Raw genomic sequence first — 23,389 nt, forward strand, 5'->3', positions numbered from 1 at the left:
CCAGAGAACCTGAAAATTAAAAGGGAGAAAAAGATGATTGGGGAAGAAAAATATGCAATAATTTTTATGGTAGAAATTATGCTACTATTTGCCTTTCCCATTTGGAGGATGATAGAGATTGTAATTTCTAGCAGAGTCAGATAATGCTTACCTGCATTTTTAAACAACTTTTAATATATCACCTAAAATTGAGGAACCCAATATCAAGATTAAAAAAAATTTTTTTTGTTTATCTTTAGAGAGAGGGGAAGGGAGGGAGGAAGAGAGGGAAACATTAATGTGTGATTGCCTCTCATGTACTCCCTATTGGGGATCTGGCCTGCAACCCAGGCATGTGCCCTGACTGGAAATCAAACCAATGACCCTTCGGTTCACAGGCCAGCACTCAATCCACTGAGCCATACCAGCCAGGGCTAATATCAAGACTTCTTATCCAAGTGTATTGTCAACATACATTTTCTTGTAAACCATGAAATTTGAGCCCAGTGACAATACGATGATAATCTTTGTAAGTTCCATGCATCACAAACAAGAGATTTGTTCTTCATACTTGGAGTAACCTTGAAAATCACCTGACTCCTCTGTTAAATATTCACCCCAAGTAACATTGCATATTGGTAGAAAACTGTCAGCTTACCCAGGTGATGTGCCATTATTTAATATTTAGTTCTTTGAGCTTAAAAATATAATGTAGCAAATTAGGTTTAAATGACCTGCAGCTAAAGACATTAATTTCTGAGACACCAATGTAACTGATACTTAGAAAATATGAACAAAGAAAACCAAGAATTTGTGTAAAATTGCAATTAGTAATGACATATCATTCATTTAGCAAGAGAGAAGGATATTTGACATTTAGTTTGTATAGGGACTTTGTCTGAAATGGATGATCTGAGAGACTGTCGATATCCAGCAGAACAATATGGCTTAGCTGTAATTCAGAGAAGTGTGCAATAATGTGGAGTCAGATAAGCTTTGGCTTTCCTTCTTTCCTTCTATTTTTTTCTTTCCTTTCGTTTTCCTCCTCACTCCCTATCTTTTTCTCTCCTTATTTCTCTCCCTCCCTCCTCAACCCCTCCCCCTTTCTATCTATCTATCTATCTATCAGTCTATCTATCGATCTGTCTATCTACCTATCATCTATTGTGCCCATCTTTTTTCTTTTTCGAAAAGAAACCCACTAGCCTGGTAGTCATTGGGGACTGGTGTCACTGTTGTTACTCTCTCAGTAACAGCAAAGGCTATAGGCCCCGGCCCTGCCAATCTCAACAAGAGTTGAGAACAAGAAAATCTTAGCCCAGATTTACCAACCTCTTTATAGTAAACAGGCATGGAACAGTCATGCCACCTGTGGCTACATGCTTGGAAGCCTCGGCGTTCTCAGGGCCCAGACACTGACAAGCTCCTGGAGGAGAGTTTCCCACCAAGGGGGACGCAATGGTATAAAGCCGAGCTCAGAAAACTTTCCCTGTAAAGGGCCAGATAGTAATGTTAGGTTTTTTGGGTCTATATCGCCACTGTTCACAACTACTAAACAGTGCTATTGAAGTTTCCAAAGTGGCCATAGGACAATATATAAACCAATGAGTTGTTTTCCAATACAACTTTATTTAAAAAACAGGCAGTAGGACTTTTTTGGCCTGAGCTTTGAAGAAAAGGCAAGATCAGCCAGTCTTCTGGTCACATGGGGCACCCATCTCTGTGAAAGGAGATGACACACACACACAAAACAGATTTCACAAGGGCTTTGGGGCTCATGCCCTTTGTCTCCAACCTTATGAATGCCTTATGTGAATTAATGAACTATCATGTGTAAATTTTCACCACGAAATCTTCCCTGACGCCATAGCTGCCCCTACAAAGGTGATTTCTGTTTAGGGTAATTCAAACACTACCTAATTACCTCCAGGCTTCATAGGAAAGTTAAGTTATACATCTGTGCATCTGTGCTTCAAACTATTCATGTCCAAGTACTTCTCAGATAATGTATCTGTCAGACTTTCGTTTGTTAAAGAAATTGCCTTTGGTACATTATGTGTTGGATACTGAACATGAGATACATGTATTGATAAGAGTGACACATGGGGATTTTTTCCAAAGGAATAAGAACTCTACTGTATTTTGTCCTTAGGAATGTTGTAACAGGAACATCGTTCCGGATTTGAGATAGGGGCTGGTCAGTTTCTTTCTTTTCCTCAATCTTCTAATCAGACTCATTTCTGCTCTTTCTCTCATCCCACTGCTTTATCCATTCCATGTATGTCTTCTCCACAACATTGAATTAGTGGAGATTTTGCTTCCCCCCATCACCTTTCTACTAACTTTGGCTCTGTTCTTGCCGCTCTCCTTTCCACGTATCCAGCTCCAGCTCTTGCCTTCAGATGTTTAGCACTCTATCTACGTACTTCCCATTCAGCATCTCCAGAGGGAGGTTGAATTGACAGAACATGAACCTGTGAAATAACTTTCTGCAGTTCTCTAAAGGGTATATCAATATTGTCTTCTTTCTGTATTAAGTATACGTTAACATCATATGCATTAATTTGCCAAACTACAGTTATGTGGATGAATAAGTGGGTGAATGAATGAATGAAGAGTCAAAGCTATGAAAATATGACCAGGAGGGAGCAGACAATTTTTAATTTAATGTTCTTTGGGAGTTAAAAATAAGCAAAGTTTATTTATTTGAGCTCATTAAATGCCAGACTTTTGTTTGGTGTATTTTTCTGTTCTCTTACTCACTGTCCACAAAGCCCTGCAAAGGCGGTATTATCCAGGGTTTTTCAGTTGAAGAAACTGAAGCTAAAAATGTATAGATTTTAAAATGTCTGTCACCAGTTGATTGTAGAGCTAGAACTTTCACCCATGTCTGTGTTATTCTTAAATTTCCTGCTACACCTTGTTGCCTCAGAAGCCAGCATGGTAGCAAAAACAGGGATTTATGAAGTGAGCTTCAAAGAGGCATTGCCCTGGAATACAGAGCTTCATAGTCAAGACAAGACAAAAAGTTGGCATAGAAAACGACAATTGTAATGACTCCTTTCAACTTTCCATGTGGGTGCCTTCACCTGTCTTCCTTGACATTAGGTTATCACAGCTGGTTTTTCAGTATGAAGTAGATGGAGGTAGATGGTATGACTTTATTACCAAAATCTGAGCCAAAACTGCATGGCATTTGACAGGTTTTTGTCATTTCACTCACTCTTGCAAGTCTCACTCTTAACCCCGTAGCCTCAAGCTGCCCTGTGGATTTCCACATTCTGCTTAGACTTCTCTGTAGGACTCTGATTTCCTAAACTGACTTAGGCAACCCCCCTTTGTCCTTTATATTTCCCTTTGGAGCAGGGATGGGAGGAAGGCTTGTTTCCCACTTTGGAGAATCCAGTAGTACTCAACACTGCTGTAATTGCTTCTAAGGAATGATTGATTGCATGCTCTCAGGGAACATTTACCCTATAAAACAAGAGTTGGTCAATCAGAATAACAAACTGCTGGGAACATTGGAGACTTTTTTGCAGGTGGCATGACCTGTGTCACCTGACCTCCCTGACCTGCCAGTGCAAGAGAGTACAGGTCACTAGATTAGGACAATACTTGGGGAAAGTTGCCCTTTCCTCTGTTCTAGAATGTGAAATATCATAAAGAGTGGGAAATGGGCTATTAGGAATAAATATAGTTATATTTAAGGTTGGAAACCATGAATTATTGCCAGGTTTGGACAATGGAGTAGAGAACATTTGTAAAAGGAAAATTTGCCGTTGGTGCACTTTGTAAGAGCACCAATCCCTTGTAAGGAATTACCTGTTCCCCCCAGATAACAGATTCACTTTCATTCTTCATTACAGGGATTTTAACTCTACTTGCTGTTTTTTTAACTGTCTAAATCCTTTTATCTCTATAGCACATATGGCCTGCCACCCTGAAACTGGTAAACACTATTCTGATCTAATTTAATACCTACATTACAGTCTTAAATATTGTATCACTAAGTCCATATACAGCTATGCTAATGTATGAAGTAGCTCAGCAGTGCTCAAACACATTACAGTTGCCAACACCATAAAATCCCATTTACTTTTGCCTAAAAGTGTTTGATATTGAATTTGCTTTCCCCTGGATTGTAATTAACAACATTCTGAACTGCTTACAAGATTCAGTTGACTGGCAGTATTAATCACACATTCACACAGAAATTGGCTATTGCATTTGATTTTCTTTCTTAGGCATTCTTGGCATCTAATCACTGATTAAAACTAAGGAAATCACTCTTTTTACCATGTTCTGTGGACATTTATTTTCTTTGTATGTTTAGTCTGTAAAGATTCCCCTGCTCCTTTCTATGGCTTTTGCTTCTAAATTTCTATAGACATGGAACAAAACCAAAAAGAGTATTTCTTGTCAAGAAGAACAGTTTGTTCCAGATAATTAAATCCAGGAATGTTCAAAGAAAACACAGCAAGGAGCATAAATTAAATTCTACCAAGGGATATAGGTCGTTCCCCATGAATGGATTCTGACAAAACAATTTTGTGGGAAGCTTTGAAAAGTTATTAATAGTTTTAAAACTTTTGAAAACTAGCACATTTTGTAGAAGAAAGCAACAAGGTATATAGTTCTATGTTTTAAAATCTACTTCAGATATTCACAGATGCCTCATCCTTATATTTGATAACATTCTTGAGCTTGTGTCTAAAATTTCTGCATATATAACCTTATGAATACTAGGATAGATTTTTTTTGCATGTACCCAAATGCCATTTGGAGAAGCAAAGAATAAAATGTAAATAGTAAAATAAAATAAATTTAGAAAAACACAATGAATCTTCCCAATGATGGAGAACCTCTCTCTGTTATCTGTAAACACTCATAACATACAGAATTGTATTGCGACATAACCCATAGTCAGACTCTGTGGTCCAGCAGGACGGGAACACTTATTCACTGATTTTGAGTTCTAGCTTAGAACTGGAACATGATAAAAAATAAATGTTTGCTAAGTAAATCAACGAGCAACAATTAATTAGGCTGGAATTTCTAAATTATTTGCGTAGCAAAAGTGCTGCTTGTCCTTGGAAATGAACTAATAAAATTAAAAGTTAGAAAATTGAAGCATAATAAAAATGATTAAGAGAAGCAGGTGGTTGGGGTTTGAGTTTTGTGTCTGATAGTTCCTGGCAACGGGACCTTGTCAATTAGCCTTTCCTTATCTGTAAACTGAGGTAAAGGATGATAGCTACATCACAGGGTAATTACGATGTTTGAAAAGTAACCAGTGCAAAGTACCATATAAGACGTTGTGGTTATAATTATTGTTATCATTCCATGATTCCGGACTCCGTGTAGGTATTAAGGAATCATAAAATACACCAACATCTTGATTTTTCTAGAAGCCATACGGCAATGTCAAAATATTTAGCTGTGATTCTGAAAGTAAAGGCAAAAATATATCTTGCAGCAGGAGATCTTGTTATGATGAACTTGCCTGTTCATCTCTGCCGAGCCGCCTGGCCTGCCGCTCGCCCACCCACTTCCATCGCCATTCCTTCCCAGCATACCTGGCGCACCACGCAGAAGCGGTTAGGATCCAGGGATGCTGGCACACACAGACAGACACTGACGTTATGACCCCATGTATACTGAACTACTTGTAGTTATCAGGCTCCTGTGCTTTCTTCTGTTTACATGTCTTATTATTCGCTAGTTCGCTAGTGTTTTTTGTGCACAAAACTACAGCTCTTATGCTATGCACTCTACCCTTGATCATATCAGACTAAGAGTTTAAACTTTGTATGTAGCTACAATTTTATTGCTACCATGATTATCTCTTTGTAGACTGTAGAACACATGAGAACAGAGACTGTTCATGTATTTTCATTTCCTAATGACCAGAACCTACCATGGTACCTAGGATATAAAAGATATTAAATGAATGGTTGTTATCTACCTCCCCGCTTCTGCCCTCCCTTCCACCCTTAATTGGCTTTAATTTATAATGATGAAGTTTTCTCTCTTTTACACAGTATTCAGTTCATATTTTGAATAGTGCTATATTTTCATTGACTATGGGCTAATGATTTATATCACAATGGTTGTAAGCGTTTAACATTTATAAAATATATAAATTTTTCTAACATTTACATTTGATAGGATAAACATTCTTATTTTAAACTATATTCAATATCTAATTTATAGAATTTTTTAAAATTATGAATTATGAACACTACAAAGATGCTGTTATAAACCAAAATAATGTGAAATAAATATGGGACTATTTATATTGGTTTTTATGCTCCAAAATTAAACTATAAAGATTTTCATTAATTAATCTGAGAAGTGATCTAGGATTATAAGCACTCTTATAATATCTAGAGGTACTTTACCTCAATTTATTCTTTGGTTTTCATTTTAAATCGAGGATCATGATGTCACAATGAATACACATTTGCAACCTGGGCCTAATATACTTTTTTTGGTATGATATGTTGTAAAGATTTTTAGGATATATTTTTCCTTGGTTCCTGATTATTCATCTTGATTTCTCATGCTGGAAATATAATAGGCTCATCTGTAGATTTAAATCCAAGCTAGAAGATATATTTATAGTCAGAAAGGGAAAATGAAATATTTGGAAAATTTAGAAGCCTTTACATTATGGGAATGAATCACAGAGATTCAGAACATTAAACATCTAAAATACCACCTCCCTAAAATGACTTGTTTTCCTATGTGGAAATAGAGAAGTTTTCCATTAAATGTTGTTTTCTTATTTTTTACAAGCATTCTTTTATGGGTGTAGTATAGTATAGGATAATAGTATAGGTGTTTTTTTCCATATAAGACCAGTTTCGTAGGCCTTTATGCTTTGTGGGTTGTATGGTCTCAGTCATAACTACTCCACCCCGCTGTGATCAGTGCCAAAAGGACAGACAATATGTAAAAGGATGGATTTTCTAGTAACACTTGATTTACAGAAACAGGTGGTAGGCCTGGCCCATGGGTCATAGATACTGACCTGTGGTACAGTTTAATATTTAAGCACGCAGGCTCTAAACCACATTTCTGGGGTTCAAACCCCACTTCTACTTCTAAGTAGCTGTACACTTTTAATGAATTACTTAATCTGTTTCTGCTTCACTTTTCTCATTTGTGAAATAGGAGTGATATTAACCGCACTTACCTCTTACAGATACATAAAGAATTTGGCACACTTTCTGGCACAGGGCAAGTGAGCTGTAACTTCAAGCCACTTTTTTTTCTTAATTCCTTTAAGTATGTTAAGTGTTCTTGTAGTTACAATGAAGATTCCCAATATTTAAAAGTCCTTACTTTATTTATTAAGGCAAAGCATTTTCATGTCTTCCTCTGACACGAATGAATTTTTAGTTTTATATATCAATGTAAAAGTAACCAGTGCACGTTCCATATATTCAGAAGGATTTTTTTTACCTCAATTTGCTGAGTTTTTTAGAGGTAATTGAGGAATATCCCAATGGCACTGTCCTTTTTGCACAATTTATTTTATTTATGTGTTTAGTCTGTTGTGAATCAGGAAGCACAAAATGTTCTCTAAAAAATAAAAGGCTCACCAAAGTGTTATAAATGCATTCTTTCAGGGTCCTAGGACATCACATGGAAAAATGAGTGGTACTTCTTTAATAAATGTGACACTTGGGGGCCTGAAACAGATAGTTTGTCTCATATAGATAATTCCTTTGCACTCAGACAATGCTTACTTACTCTATCTTGTGATCAAATCACATATTAAGTATTTCTACACAGAGGAGTTTCCTCATTGTGAAATTCACTGGCTTAATGATTAAACTAGTAATTCTTCCCATAACAGGGAAAGATGTGTAAATGAGACTGTCATAACATTTAACGCATTAAAAATGGATTTCCATTGCTATTTTTTAGCTCATAGAATTAGCAGAGCGTGAGCTAGAAACATAGCAAGCAATAAGAGTTAAATTTAGGGAAATTCTAAAGTTTTGTATGAGAGGACTTAGAGGATACATAATCACAAAATACAGAAATTCTATGAAATTTATTCTTGTGTACATATAAAAAGATTAACGGTTTTTGTCAATAAGTAGAGCAACAAGTTATTCAGGAGATTTGAATGAAAACATATAATGGTTTGAGGAAGGTTAAAAACCAGGGGTCTTTTTGTCTTTTGTATTTCCCCTAAATATAAATATTTTGCTGATTGCCTTGTTCCTTAAAAATAAACACGATCGTCCATTTTGGGGTACCTCTGGTCCAATCTCTCCTTCCCTGAAGAAAATAGGGACCAAAACACTTTTTTGATTTCTGAATGTGTTTGTGACTATGTCCTATTAGGGTGAAATTTGAGACCAAGTAGGTACCCTTTTGTCTCCTACTGGCTTGTGGGAAAAGGTATTGGTGGTAGCGGTTGTTTTCTTTACATCGGGATTTATCCAAATAGAGACCAGTGGGTCAAACTTGGGAAGTCAGGTAAGTAGTTTTAGAGGCAGGGTGATTGATGGGGATTAGGGGTTGAATGAAAAGTACAGGAAGAGGCCCAAAGTCAATGGATAAGGAGGAGAATCCCAGAGAAGAATGGAGTACAGATTGACATATACAGAGCCAAGATACTGATGACTCCTCCGGATTTGTCCCGAGAATTCTCTTCAAGGTCAGGTAGCTATGTTCCAAGGCTGAAGCTATCATTCAGCATCAAACACCCAGGAGGGCTGATGTTGTAAGGATTTACCTAATGGATTGAAGTTTAAATCCTGCAAACAAAGGGCAATTTGGAGCTTCTATATCTATGTGTACAAAGACATGCTGTTATGAAAGATGACTAGATGATATTTGGAGATCTTACAACTGACTGATTGCAGGACTTGGGGGCTTTCTAGTTATTCCTTGCTGTGTAACAAACCACCTTAAAACTTAGGGGCATAAAACCAATTTATTATTATCTCTCATGGATCTGTGCTCTGGCTGTGCTCAGGTCTGTATTTGTTACTTCAAATCTCTCAGACGTGATTCCAGTAAAAGTGATAGGTTTTGAGTCATTTGAAAGTTCAGAATGGCTCTCTCACATGTGGACAATGATTCCGGATGCTGTGTGGTGTGGGCTTCTCTCATGGTGGCTGAATGAAAGGCTCTTTGTAAACTAGACCCACAAGTTCTTGAAATCCACTCTGCTGCATTCTATGGCCAAATAAGTCATGAAAGCCACACTGTTTCCAAAGGGAGGAGGATGAGACTTCATCTGTTGTGAGTGGCAAAATGAATGTATAGTGAGGGGAGCTATTGATGGAGGCGATCTTCAGGATGATCTATTCCTGCAGTACAGGAGCTTCTGATTCTTCATCTTTAAGGAAAGACTAAATACTGTCCCAAAGCCCTTGGAAAATTAAGTCTCTGGGTTTCTCTATCCTGTATGAACATGCTTATGACATTACAGATTTATTTGCTTGCTTTCTTTGTTCCCATTATATTTTGCACAGATTTCTCTCCAAATGGTCCATAATGGAGTGCTTTTGGCTTTCACATTAGATTCTGAGATCCTTAAAGTCACAGGCCACGTATCACTTAATTTTCTTTTTCCTGAGCATCTACTGAAAGCACAATAAATGCTTATTGGGAGAAAAAAACCAAAATCACAAGTCTCTGATATATCATTGAAAAGCAAATAAGTCATAAGTTATGTGCATTTGGCTTCAAAGTCAGAGGTCACAATGAGATACTAAAAAGCTGCTTTCCCACTGCTGATTGTGTATCTTAACAGTCTTTCTTCTTGCATATACCACATATTTTTTTGAAGAACTTTATATTCATATTTTGTCAATTTAAGCAAGATATTATGACAATCACTAGAATGCTTTCCTGGATATAGTAATAACAGGTACTGGTTTTAAGTGCTTATTGTGAACTAGAAAATATACTAATACTTTACACATATTATTTAATTTAATCTTTGCACATGTTGAGGACATTATTATTAATCTCAGTTTCTACAAAAGAAAACTTAAGGATGATTGAAATATCAGAGTAGGTAAAAGACAGGGTTCTAACCTTATCAGAAACCTTATTCTTGGTCTTGATGTCCTGTTATGTTTTTCTGTGTGTTTTCATCTTTTTCAAAATTTGTAACTCACTAATTAAAATAGTTAAGCTAGGATTTGAAAATTTGTACCAAGATAAGTTTATTCTTAAATATTCATAATTATTATTTCTGGAATTTTCATAATTTTTCATCATGATTTTTTCAAACTTTGACATATATGAAATTACATCACTGATAAAACACTGTTGCTTTGGAGGAATCTGTTTTTGGTAAATTGTTAAAAATGATATTTTAAATAGAGTATCATGAATGAAATAAAAATCTGTAAGTACTTAATATAATAAAATATGTTATAAATGCCATAGAGTTAAAAAAGTACTATCAAGTGGGACTCTGTCAATTTAGAAGAAAAGACTAAGAATTGCTGTAAGGGGCTTTCTTGTTGAGCGTAATGGAAAGCCAGTTTCATCACTTTGTAGGAGAATTCATTGAGAAGACACTTAGGGTAATGATAGAAGGTCAATATGCATAGTTGGCGATACCATAGCTGAATGTACTTATTTATTTATCTTGTCTCTGGGACTAAGGTTTCTAGGTTTCCATAGTCATACACAAGGGGGTTCTGTAAATTTGTAAAAACGTCTTATGAATCTTATATCACATGGATTTTTTTGCAAAGCTATAATTGGTTAAAACATATCTGATATGTGAGATGTCTCATATGACTAAATTATTACTTAAATGTCATAGACAGACACTAATTAACTATGTATCTGTAATATACCCATTTATTTAAATATATATTTCAACATATGTGCATGAATATATCTTATGTGTGTGTATTTCAAATGATTGACTACATACAAATGTCCTGTACAAAATCCCAGATATTCTACTATCTGACTTCACATAGGGAGAGAAGTGCTATGGAAATATTATCTCCTAAACTATTTTGTTATAAATGGGTCACACATTTTCTACCACATCTAGAAATGGACTGTCATATCTTTTAAGATATTGGTATGCTGTATCAGAAATAACTGCCATTGATAATCATCACCTCAACACTTATTTTATTCTTTCTATGTGCCTCCAAGAGTATAATCTTCTGGGTCTCATTTTATACTTGTAGAATACTTTTTCTTTGCTTAGAAATTTCTTTATAGTAGTTGTGTAATGTAAATTATAGAATGCTTATGTAATATGAGGGGGGACCCCCCCCAAAAGACAATTATCTTCTTTAGGGCAGGCCCCTTGTAGCACAGGTTTTCCCTGCTACGTGAGTGTTCCAGAACCCCTTCTATATCAGTGCACCAGCTGGCATTGTTATGAGAGGCTACATTCTGCTTCAGTGAAATTTTTTTTTCAAGATTCTTTCAACACATTTGTCCATTTAATGATGGGTGATTTAGGAGCACACCCTCTTATACCACATGGAGTCTTTGTGTTCAGCAGTATTTAATCAAAAACCAGCATAACTCCCCAAGCCCCACCCTCCTTATTCCCCTGACCTTGCCCCAAGGGACTTTTTTTATTTGTTTACTTCCCCTGATGAAAAAAAGGTCTTCAAAGGTAAACATTTTGCTGGTGTGGAAGAATGAAACAAAACCCACAAAAGCACTAAAAGTCATCAAAATTGACAAGTTCAAAAACTGTTTTGAGCAGAGGAAAAAACATCTTGATAGGTGTATTTCATCAAATGGACAGTAATTTGAAGGTGACTGACATTTAAACATATAAGAATAAGTACACAATTTTTAAATAAATAAATTCCTGGGTTTGTTTGCCCCCCCCCCCATGTTGGACAAAAAGAGTGTCGAGTAGACGTCAATAGTATCTCTAGTGATTATTATTATAGAGTGTCATGCTTAGTTTCAACATTGTTACAAATATATATTTAATGAAGTTTTATTGCCTATACAGTTCTTTATAGCCACCTGAATAGTTTCAGTGGGTTAATAACAGCTAACATATGCCTGAGCATTACCCTTTTTTTTAATTCTTTTTTTTTATTTACTTTTTAAATACATTTGTCTCTGCCTCCCCCCACCTCTTTTCCTTGCCCCCTCCCTTTTTATGTTCCTCTCCAGGCGTCGTGGAGTGCTTGGGCATCAAGGCTCCTATTCTCAACTGATTACATATCAAAAATCTGTGAAGATGCTTAAGTGGCCCCTGACCTAGTTTTTTAACCCATATTATTCCTTCAAGCAAATGCACATGTAGCAGTGAATGAACTAATTCAGCAGTTGATCTTTGGATATAAACTTGTCCTCCAACCAATTTCATCTGGCCAAAGCCTGTTTATAACTAGTTATTGTCACAAGAAATTAGTTTCTCTATTCTGGGCATGGTGTTTATTCCCAGTGATAATTTTCTTAAGCTTATGTTCTGTATTTATAAAAAAACATTCTTAGACATTTTTGTATGTTATTTGTTATAGCAAAATATTATAAACACTACAAAAGCACAGACATATGAAGAGATAACTAAATGATGATATATCTGCACAAAAGGATATTAGTTATTAAATAGTTTAATGAAACATTAATACTGTTGTAAAGTGCCTTAATAAAATGTTTCAGAAAAAATGCTGGGTATAAAATAGAATGTACAGTGTTATCTCATTATTATAAACCATCTGTGAGAAAAATCTGTTATTGTTAGCAACCCACTGTTGTAGGATATTTTGATTCATTTGTCTTTTTGTATTTCCCAGTAACTCTGATCAGTGGTACTCAAAAAGGTGATTTCCACCCCATCCCTCAGGAGACATTTGGCAATATTTGGTGACATTCCTATTTGTCACACTTTGAGGGAGGTCCCTACTGGTTTCTAATTGTTAGAGGGCAGAGATGCTGCTAAACAGCCTGTAATGAATAGAACAGCCACAGTCTCCCAATACAACAAAGGATTACCTGGCCTAATATTAATAATGCCAAGGTTGAAAAACTATGCTCTTGTTATGTATGCATTTTATTTAAAATTAGGAAAAACAAAGCATTAAAACTACAAGGAAAAAGTTTAATAGGATATCAAATTTTGTTATGTAGATAAACTTTTTTAAAAAAAAAACAAATATTTTGTTAAATACTAGAAATTGGTGAAAGCATAATATCCATTCCTGTTGCTTCTGTAATTCACTGATGTGAGATTTGGAACAAAAGTGACAAGACTTCAGCTTCGCCTGTTGGAACACTCAGGCTTAGTTTCAATCATCAGAACCTGCGTTTCTCCAATGGAGGGCATTGCTTGAGGTTGTTTTTTTAAATCCCTAAGTTGGCTTATTTTGGGTCTAAATTAAAGCCTGAGAAGAACCAATATTCACACGAAGCTTTTGAGACAAAAAAACTTCTGAATGAACACTTACATGAAAATACTTTTACTTCACATCCTGGCAAAATTCCTAATATTTAATGAGGTGAAAACATTTTCAGAAAAAAAAAATTCTAGTGATATGAGAACACTAAGAAAAGTATCTAAAAATAGCTGATAGGCTAACTACTGGTATTTTGTTCTTTTATACTGTATCCGATCCCCTTAATGGCCAGACTTTGAGATTGCCCTTGACATAGACCAAATACCCTGGCTCATGGTTTATATTATGATTATAGGTTGTATAGCTATGACCCAAAAATAACTCAATGGGATCATGTTATTCTGAAGGAAGTTATATGTGGTTGGGGTTAAATTTTGCCATAACGTTATCCACACACACACACACACACACACGCACGCACGCACGCACACACACGCACACACACGCAATTTCTTCTAATCTGTAAAGACTGCATTTTTTCAAACACTATATGTTGTGTCAAACATGTTGCTTTCATGTTATCAGTGTTGTTGATGTCAGTTTCACACCAATTCCCCCGTCTAGATGTCTGTCTTATTTACACAGATGGTGTCACTATTCCAGTAAAAACGTGCCCACATATTCTTGGATGATGCCACTAGTAGCTGTACCATGTCAGAATAATCTTAGGTGACAGCAGAAACACTGGGCTTGTTGCATTAACTGCTACAGACTGCAATGAAAAGGACTGGCTTTATGTAGGCTTTAAAAATATTTACTGCATCCAACATTTGGACATCACCGTCACAAATATTATGAAGACTCTACAGTTCCTTCTAAAAAAACTAGAGGACCATGTCAGCAGTAATGAGCACTTGTTCAATGGTGATATGGCCCAAAGATATTGACAGAGACAAACCTGGCCCTTGTGAGTGGCAGTTATGCTTTAGCATCTCCTTTATGCCAGATGCTGTGCTGGTATTTTATATTTTTTATAACTAATCCTCACATCAACCTTACCAGATAGGTATTATTTTCCAATTTTATTCAATGGTTCTGAGGTTTAGATCAATACCTTTTCTAAAGTTATGCAGCTAAGAAGTGGTAAAGCCAGACTTAAAATACAAGTTTTCTTGTTTCCGAATCCATCACTTCTGTGCTCATTGTCTAGCTTTTAGTCAGGCTTCGGGAGTAACTCCGATCCATCTATGAGCATGGAATGATCTCCCGTGAGATAGACCGTAATCAGAAAAAAGAAAAGACAGTAAATGAATGCGTGAGCCTCAGCTAAAGTTTAGATATTTGAATGGAGTACTTTAATTTGATAGCTTAGTTTTCTAAGAATTCTATTATGCTAAAATTATTTTTAAAAAGAGATTTTAAAAAGAGACTAAACAATTAATATTTAATTATCCAGCAGTGTTATTTTTAATTTAATCCTTGATAATTTTGCAGAACAGAACCTATCAACGTGGACTGCCATAACATGCCCTTCTCTTAGTATAACCCTGTTGCAACATAAATAATAAGACTGACAGGTGTCTTCTGTGGCTTTTTTGCCCATCTCTTTCATTTGAAGTCAGTGAGGTGGGAATGCAGAAGGTAGTGAGGAATGATTAATCACAATGAAGCAAATTTTGTAGCAACTGAAAATTCTTGAATAACTACATTAGAGAAAATGTATTTATTTCCATAATTAAAATAAGTGCCACATTTTCCTCTCTCTCCATTGGAAGATGTTAGTAGAATTTGGAGGGAGACTGGAAGAGTCTCTCCTTGGCCTTTTTGTATTTCCTGTGTTCTGCAGCTTTCCAATGGACTGACTTTGTGGGTCCAAAGAGGAGCTAGGGCATCTTCCATCAGTGAACTTCATGATGTGCTACTTTTACTTACTGTAGTGAAAATAGCTTATTAATTTAAACAGCAAAATCTGTTTTATTTAACATAAAAGGTAATATGTATGAAGTACTTGTACAAGAGTTTTAGGGTATAAAAACAGTCAATAAAATAGTCCATTTGGCTTTGTTGCTTTTAAATTTTCTTTCAGTGTGCTTTGCACCACTTCTCTGTGGTATGATCATATTTATAAACTCTGTACTAAATACATAGTAATGTTTCTTTTCTGTATCAAAGATTTAAACTTCAGGCAAGATTGAATTAGGTATGCTTTTCTTTAAGTTTCCAATAGCATTTTGATGAACTCCTTATATAATCAATTAATAAGTGATTGATTTGCACAACATATATTTGTACTGTATGGGCTAGTTGAAAATCACTTGGTATTTTCCCTACTGTATTAATGGTTCTATTTACTATCATACTAGTGGAAAATGAAGTTGTATAATTGGAAATTGGCAAGACACTTTTATAGCTTATTAGCTCAGGGTAATTATCTGCATGTTATACTGCACATTGAATTGCAATTGAACGTATTGCATTATAATATTTAGGTAAAGCGACAATGTAAAATAGTTAAATTGTTAGAGTAACCATTGACTCACAATGAAAATGAACACATTTATTGAAAAAGACATTTCTAGAACATGTAAACAATGTGTTCTCTTTTGATAACTGTTGTTTTTCTCTTGTTCTTTTCTTTATTTTTTTCTTTATTTTTTTATAATTTGCTGCTTGCCATTGCAGGAAGTAGAGGTTTGTATTCAGCTTCTGTATTTCATATTTTCTTTTAGATTTTATATGAATCTTTACATTTTAATTACTCATATACACTCAATCCACATTATTTTCCCCCTTAGGATGATTATTTCCGCACTTGGAGTCCAGGAAAGGCCTTCGATCAGGGTAAGAATCTAATTATTATAAAATTAAAAATTTCACATGCTTATAATCACTGTTTTGAACATGATATTAATTGTCTTGTTAGGTTTGAAAATACTGCATAAGACAGTTTAGGTAAATGGAAAAATTTTGCGCAATAATCACTTTCATTTCTGAATAATAGAGTTAGAAGTACAGTTAATTAGGTAACATGATTATGTCAAGATGACTCATCAGATATATATCTTCCATTACTGATTTAAGCTTCTGAATCATACCATTCCCATTTTTCTTAGTTGATACAAGTCACTTCATCCAGTTTTTTGAATATATTCAAGTGCATTCACTAGGAAATTATTTGTGTAAAATTTCAAAACATATGGCTTTGGTGTTTCTTTTTCAGTTAATGAAAGCTTTTATTTAAAACAGATCTGACTGGTGACTAGACTCAGCTGGGGTCTTAATGAGGCCCAAATGGAAAAGTCTCTCATATAGTTAGGGTTCCCCCCACCACCCCCCACTGACCTCTGTACACATAGTTTGCAGTTCTGGTTTGCTTACTTGAGAAGAAAAAGCAGGAAACATGCATGAGAAAAGAAGTACTTCCATACAATGAGAATGAAAACATCAAGCTCAGTGTGAAGGTAATTGTATAAATAATTAAACAGATTTGTTTACTGAATTACAACAATGTGGTAAATGGAGGGGAGAAGGTGGGTGGAGGTAGAAGAGGGTATGGGGGGATAAATGGTAATAAAAATGGTAATAAAAAAGAAGAAAATGATAGAACCAGAGATTCTCCTTTTCAAGTTTGAAACAAAAGAAATTTCTACTTTACATAGGCTATAGTAACCCTACAAAAGATATTGCTCCATGAAGTAGCGCCACTTAAAAAGAGCAATTATTTTAAAGCAGGAGTCATAATGTGTTATTAAAGGAAGCTTAGGCTATTTTGATATGCATCCAAATTTTGATTTAATATTTTGAATGAATGCTACAACAGCCAACCTCTGCGAGAGGGAGCCAACCCGTGGACCTAGACGGGGAATGTGGTCACCATTGATCTTAACCTGCATCCTGAAACAGTCATTCATACTCTGTCCCCTCTTTAATATTAGTTTATTTCTTCTGTACTTCATGTGATTTCACTGTTACTTTCCAGCATGCTAGTGATATCTGCATTTCAAAATTCGAAAAGGAAATAATTTTGGTTTGGCTACTAATAAGTCAAGTGAAATGCACTAAAAGACAGGCAATGAAAAAATAATGACACGTATACTGAGATATGTTTGCAAGCTTTCTTGGGAAATGAATTTTATGATGGAATCACAAACATTGAAAATTTGGAGTTATGTATGAAATAGATGTTAACATTTAAATTTGCCATACTTAGTGCATCCAATTACAATAAAGATGCTTTTTTTTTTAATGTCTGTGTGAGTGACAATGTGTTCAACTGCAATTTATCTCTCACTAAAAAATAAAAATAAAAAAGATTGCTATAGGGATCCTTTCAAGCCTTAATATACTTTAAAACTGATTTACATTAATTTTCAAAGAGGTTTTCAACCTACTAACTTGTCAAAAAGCATCATCTTCATGAGGCAAAGAGAAAGCTCATTAGATGATAATAGCTGGTATTTATAAAAAGTGTCCTATATTGAATCACTATTCTAAGTATTCAATGTAATAGTTCATTTAATCCTCAAAATAACCCTGCCAGATTGATGTGGAAGGTGAGGAACTGAAGGAGGTTGAGCTCCTGCCCAAGGTCATATTCCTACAGTGTGGCTGTCAGGATTTGGGAACAGGCAGTCTGACCCAGAACCCCATTTCCTTACTAGTATGTGGTACGGTTCCTCATATGAGAGCTCTAAAATAAAATAATGGCACACTAACAGAATTTTAAAGTGTATGCTTTAAAAATAAATATTCACTTGAATGGATGTTAGAAATAGAGCTGGAAGTTTTGTTTCTGTGTGTTAGACAATATTCTGTAGTCTATCAGACCCTAGATTTTGATTGATGGAACATGGATAGTTGGTAGACATTCATAGGAAAGCATTATACAGTAAAAAAATTTAGCCTGAGATATCTCTATTTGTATTTTGTTTATTTTTGCCTTTGAATCAAATAAACCAGCCCATTGGTAGACCATAGCCAGGAGTTAGGAAAATGATCCTTTTCCCATCTAATTCTGAGTAAGATAGAGCACATCATGTGACTAGAATAGACCTGAGCTAAGTAAACTTCTAATATGTTTATTGTTCTTCCTGATGATGGAATCTTCTGTTAAGTATTATTTTCAAAATATGGTTGAGCTGTTGAATATAAAATAATTTAGAAGACTTCTTAATGAATGCTTATAATTTGTAATATATTACCTTTTTATTTGTTTATGAACTGCCATAGCATATCCATATAAGTTTATTTTTCACATTTTCCTTTTGGGGAGTTTGTGTGTTTCCTGCAAAGAGTGACAAAAAATTGCCTTAGAATTATATATTTTTTATATGTCTACTTATGCCATTTTAAACCATATTCATGATCACATTTTCTCCCATTTCTTTAGATTGCTTCACAAAATATGTAGAAATCAAAGTAGCACTAATGAGAATGTTAATTAATATTTCATAATATATATGGCATCGTTTTTCAGCCCCAAACTCCTCTGTACAAATATGGACACACATACATGCACCCATAAACTTATGCATATTTATGCACAAATATACACATATTTGCACCTTGCTTCTAGGTATGATTGTTCACACATAGCTTATCTACCTTTTGGTTTAACTGTAACATGCTTCCCATCTTATGTAAATTTCTTTTCATTAATCAGAACATTTATACTTTGTTTACCAAAATATGACTTTTGTTAACATATAATTGGTTTCAAATGAATTTAAATAAAATCATTTTGGTGATGGTAATTCTATTGTAATATTAAAGAAAGCATATTGATGCCAAAAATAAATTGCTTTGGTTATCTTCATTAGAAATGTCTGTGCCATTACTTCTCTTCGTTAGCATGGCTAATCATGAGTTGACACAAAAGAAATAAACTGAAGAATAGTTTTAATGAGGACATGCATCTTCTTGAATACAGCATAAAAATTCTATGTTTACAATGACAAAGGAAAGAAGAGATGCATGGAAGAAGCTAAAGTGGTAGCATGATAAATATTTTATAATGAATGCTTTGGATAGATACACTTTAGTTTTAAAAATTTTACTTCTTTTCTCTTCATTGCCTTAACCCTACCTTGTTCTTGGATCACATATTAATTTGGGTGTGTAAGTGATATCACTGGAATTTTTAGCAGTAATTCTGACAGTTGTTTAGAGACACTACTTAAGCTGAAGTACACTATCTACAAGGATCACCTTTTATTCAAAAGGTTTTGTTTTTGTTTGTTTGTTTGTTTGTGTTTGGCAGGATTTGTTATTTAGGTTCCCTGCTGTGAAGTTGGAAACAAAATATACTTTCTATATTTCCTTAACTTTACTGTTTAAACCAGCTTGGAGTTTCTCTGCTTCCCTACCATGGCAGTGAATTATAATCAATGGACTAATACTAAAGAAGCTAAATTTAAATAGACCCAGAGGTTTCAGGACAAGCCAGTTTCATGTTATTGATGTGCTTCATCTCCTTGTGCAGATTTCAGGGGCAAGAAGTGTAGCTGTATTACCTAGATCAGCGCCCTTCTGTTATCTCACAGCTGTTTCTTCATGGTCTCACTTCCTATCAGGAGCTCTGTGGGAAGGGCAGTCTGACTCCAACTGGCTCATTAGGTTGCATTAAATTAACAAAAGTTCCTAAAGAAATGATGTGTTGGGGGCCATCGCTAAATGCAAGCTGCTCAAAATTAGGCCAGGAAAGATAAGACATGTTAATAGCTAACCTTGTATCTTGTACATATTGCCTCTCTCCCAGATGCCTTTAATTTTCACTTGTTTACATGAGGAGATTTTTTTCATGTGTTTAGATGGTATTTTTGACAGGAGGCTGAAACAATAAATACGTCTGATCCATGCTTCACAATAGAGCCATGGTAGGACCACAATGCTCCTTTGTTTAAGACCTTGGGACCTTTTGGCATTTTTCTAGTGGAAAAATTGGTGCTCCCAGAATTGAAATTCAGTGGTAACAGTATGCAGAGATGACTATATGATCACAATGTTTTCTAAAAATGAAAAGTCTGAACCATTATTTGATCTGAATTATTATTTGATCAACTCAAAAGAATTGATATAGAATTTTTGTACCGTTTTAAAATAATTACTCGTTAGGGTATTCAGAACTGATAGCCACGCCAATTTATATCATGAATTTTATTTTAAATCATCTATTTTGTCAGCCTTGGCTTATAGAAACCTTCTGGAAAACCTCACAAATAAATTATATTTAACCTAGAATCCAAAAGTGCTTGTTTCTTTACTCTGTGTCAGGTTTAGTCCATAAGAACTACATAGGGCTTCTGTGTGAGAAATGTATTTCATCTTCCTATCTTTGATTCATTTATATAAGACTAGTATTTAATTTGTTTTACACCATAATCTCTAAAATATAGAAATAAAGAATATTGGATTGTTTAGTTCTATGTCAAATACTGCTTTTTATTCTCAATAGATAATAAAGATTCTATAAAGGTCTGTGTTTTTAATTTAGAAGACAAAATTGAGATAAATCTACTTCATTTGGTTTAAATCACAGTAGCCTACATAGGTGTGCAAGAAGGCAAATTATATTTATTTCTTTTTAATGGCCTTATATGTTACTAAATTGTGAACCTAAATTATAGAGCAAGGAGGTAAATCAAATATACTCAATGTGTTGAGATATTAAAAAAACAATATTCTTATCTCAATCCTCATTAGGCTAGCATAGTAGTAAATATTGTGAAGGTTGAAAAATCTGTAGATTCACAGAGGAAGTCCTATTTTTTACAGGAATCCTCCATTGGCTTAAGGAGTGGTTTTTAGTCCTGCCTTAACCTGTGAATACTAAGTACTCATTTAAAAACACAGTTGCCTAGGCTTGGTCCCTAAACGTTTTGATATAATTTAGCTGGATCAGAATCTGAGCACACTGAGTGTATGTGTGTGTGTGTATGTGTGTATTTAATTAAAAAATTATAAACATATATAATATATAAAACATTTTACTGTTTTAACCATTTTAAATACATTTTCATTGCTGTGCAAATATCACCAACATTCTTCTCTAGAACTCTTACCTCTTCTCAAACTGGAACTCTATACCATTAATCAATATCTCCTCTTCCCCCTCTCCTCCCAGACCTTGGCAACCATCGTCCATTCTACTTGCTGTCTCTGAACTGGACTGGTGTACATTTCTCATATAAGTGGAATCATTCAATATTTGTGACTGGCTTCTTTTACTTACTGTCATGTGCCCAAGGTTCATCTATGTTATAAGATGTGTCAGAATTTCCTTCCTTTTTTAGGCTAAATAATACTCTAGTGTATGTATACAAGGTCTGTACAGAAAAAGTCCAGCCATTGTTAACATAACAAGAACATTTGTACAACATAGATGTAACCTGGCAGCCAAGGAGAGTGGACTGGAATGTGCATGCTTGAACTATGACAACTTCACTCTTCTAGTGAGTGGGGACAGTTGACGCCCTTGAGTGAGCTTGAGCATGTGTACTGTGTGGCCATTGCATTCAAAATTAGTGAGTAGAAATGAGATACCACTTCACACCGGTCAGAATGGCCATCATAAACAGATCAACAAACAATGGGTGCTGGTGAGGCTGTGGAGAAAAGGGAACCCTAGTACACTGTCGGTGGGAATGCAGACTGGTGCAGCCACTGTGGAAAACAGTTTGGAATTTCCTCAAAAAGCTAAAAATGGAACTGCCTTTTGACCCAGTGATTCCGCTACTGAGATTATACCCTAAGAATCCCAAAACACCAATTCAAAAGAACCTATGCACCCCAATGGTCATAGCAGCACAGTTTACAATAGCCAAGTGCTGGAAGCAACCTAAGTGCCCGTCAGTAAATGAGCAGATCAAAAACCTATGGGACATTTACACAATGGAATACTACACAGCAGAAAGAAAGAAAGAGCTACTACCCTTTGCAACAGCATGGATGGAACTGGAGAGCATTATGCTAAGTGAAATAAGCCAGAGGGCAAAATACAAATACCATATGATCTCACCTATAAGTGGAACCTAACCAACAAAACAAACAAGCAAGGAAAATATAACCAGCAACACTGAAAGAAAAAAGGAACCAACAGAATCAAGAGGGAAGAAGGGAGGGGGGTGGGGAAAGGGAAGGGAAGGGTGAAGTCAGGAACATACATGAACACAGGGACGGAGCCAAGGTGAGGAGGGGTTGAGGTAGGGAGGTGGGGGAAGGGGACAGGGGAAAGTGGTGGCAGGAGACGAATGCATTTGAACAATAAAAATAAGAAATAAATAAATTTTTAAAAAATGGAAAAACAAAAGAAAAGAAGAATGTGGAGGGAGCAGGCTGAGAGATAGCAGACAGTGCCCCAGAAAGCAGGCAAATAGACAAGTCATTCCAGACAGATACCTCGAGGCCAGCAGTGTGGAGAATGGTCACCTTCTATCAATACACTTGATAAAGACCACAAATGAAATAATTCAATGATCAAAAATTTTTTGCTATTACTGATATACTCTGACATGTGAAGAAATGACCATCTTAGTAAGGTCAACAAGGATCATACAGATGAGAATGAACAGGATCTAGATAACAAAGGAAAAAAAAATCCAAATGACACTAAACCAGACAGCACACACATTGGCTTATTTAAAAAAGGGGGAAAAAAGAAAGAAAAAAACAAAAGAACAAAAAAAATTAGTGAGTAGAGCAATGGATCTGCATCAAATTTTGCGTTAAGCTAGGATATTCCTCTGCAGCAGCTATTTGGATGATTCAGAAGACTTTGTGGGTCGATGCAATGAGTGCAGTGCAAATAAAAGTGGCACAAATACTTCAAAGACGGTCAAGAATCTGTTGAAAGTGGTGTACATTCTGGAAGGCCTGCAACAAGCAAACAACTGAGAATGTTGAACTTGTACAGGCTGCAATCAACAAAAACTTCCGGCTTTTTTCAAAACTAAAATCACCTTTGAAAGGGAAGAGATTTCAGACAGAGACTCAGGAAAATATGACGGGGCAGCTGATGGTGATTGCGAGAACTGTGTGAGGTCCCAACATGCCTCCTTTGAAAGGGACTGAGGTATCATTTTCCTATGTACAATGTT

The 23,389-nt window shown here is 35.3% G+C and overlaps 1 protein-coding gene across 3 annotated transcripts in view; it reads left to right on the forward strand.

Annotated features, from left to right (window-relative positions):
• The window catches only part of SPOCK3 (SPARC (osteonectin), cwcv and kazal like domains proteoglycan 3), a 298,992-nt gene that overhangs the window by 94,939 nt on the left and 180,664 nt on the right, over positions 1-23,389 (forward strand). For all 3 annotated transcript variants that reach the window (XM_054576076.1, XM_054576074.1, XM_054576077.1), the window contains exon 3: positions 16,091-16,136. In XM_054576076.1, coding sequence (XP_054432051.1) covers positions 16,091-16,136 — 46 coding nt within the window. The remainder of the gene's footprint in view (positions 1-16,090; positions 16,137-23,389) is intronic.

This window comes from Pteronotus mesoamericanus, unplaced genomic scaffold (genome assembly GCF_021234165.1).
Source record: "Pteronotus mesoamericanus isolate MK-2021 breed Mesoamerican mustached bat unplaced genomic scaffold, CSHL_Meso_final contig_32, whole genome shotgun sequence".
Taxonomy (NCBI): Eukaryota; Metazoa; Chordata; class Mammalia; order Chiroptera; family Mormoopidae; genus Pteronotus; species Pteronotus mesoamericanus.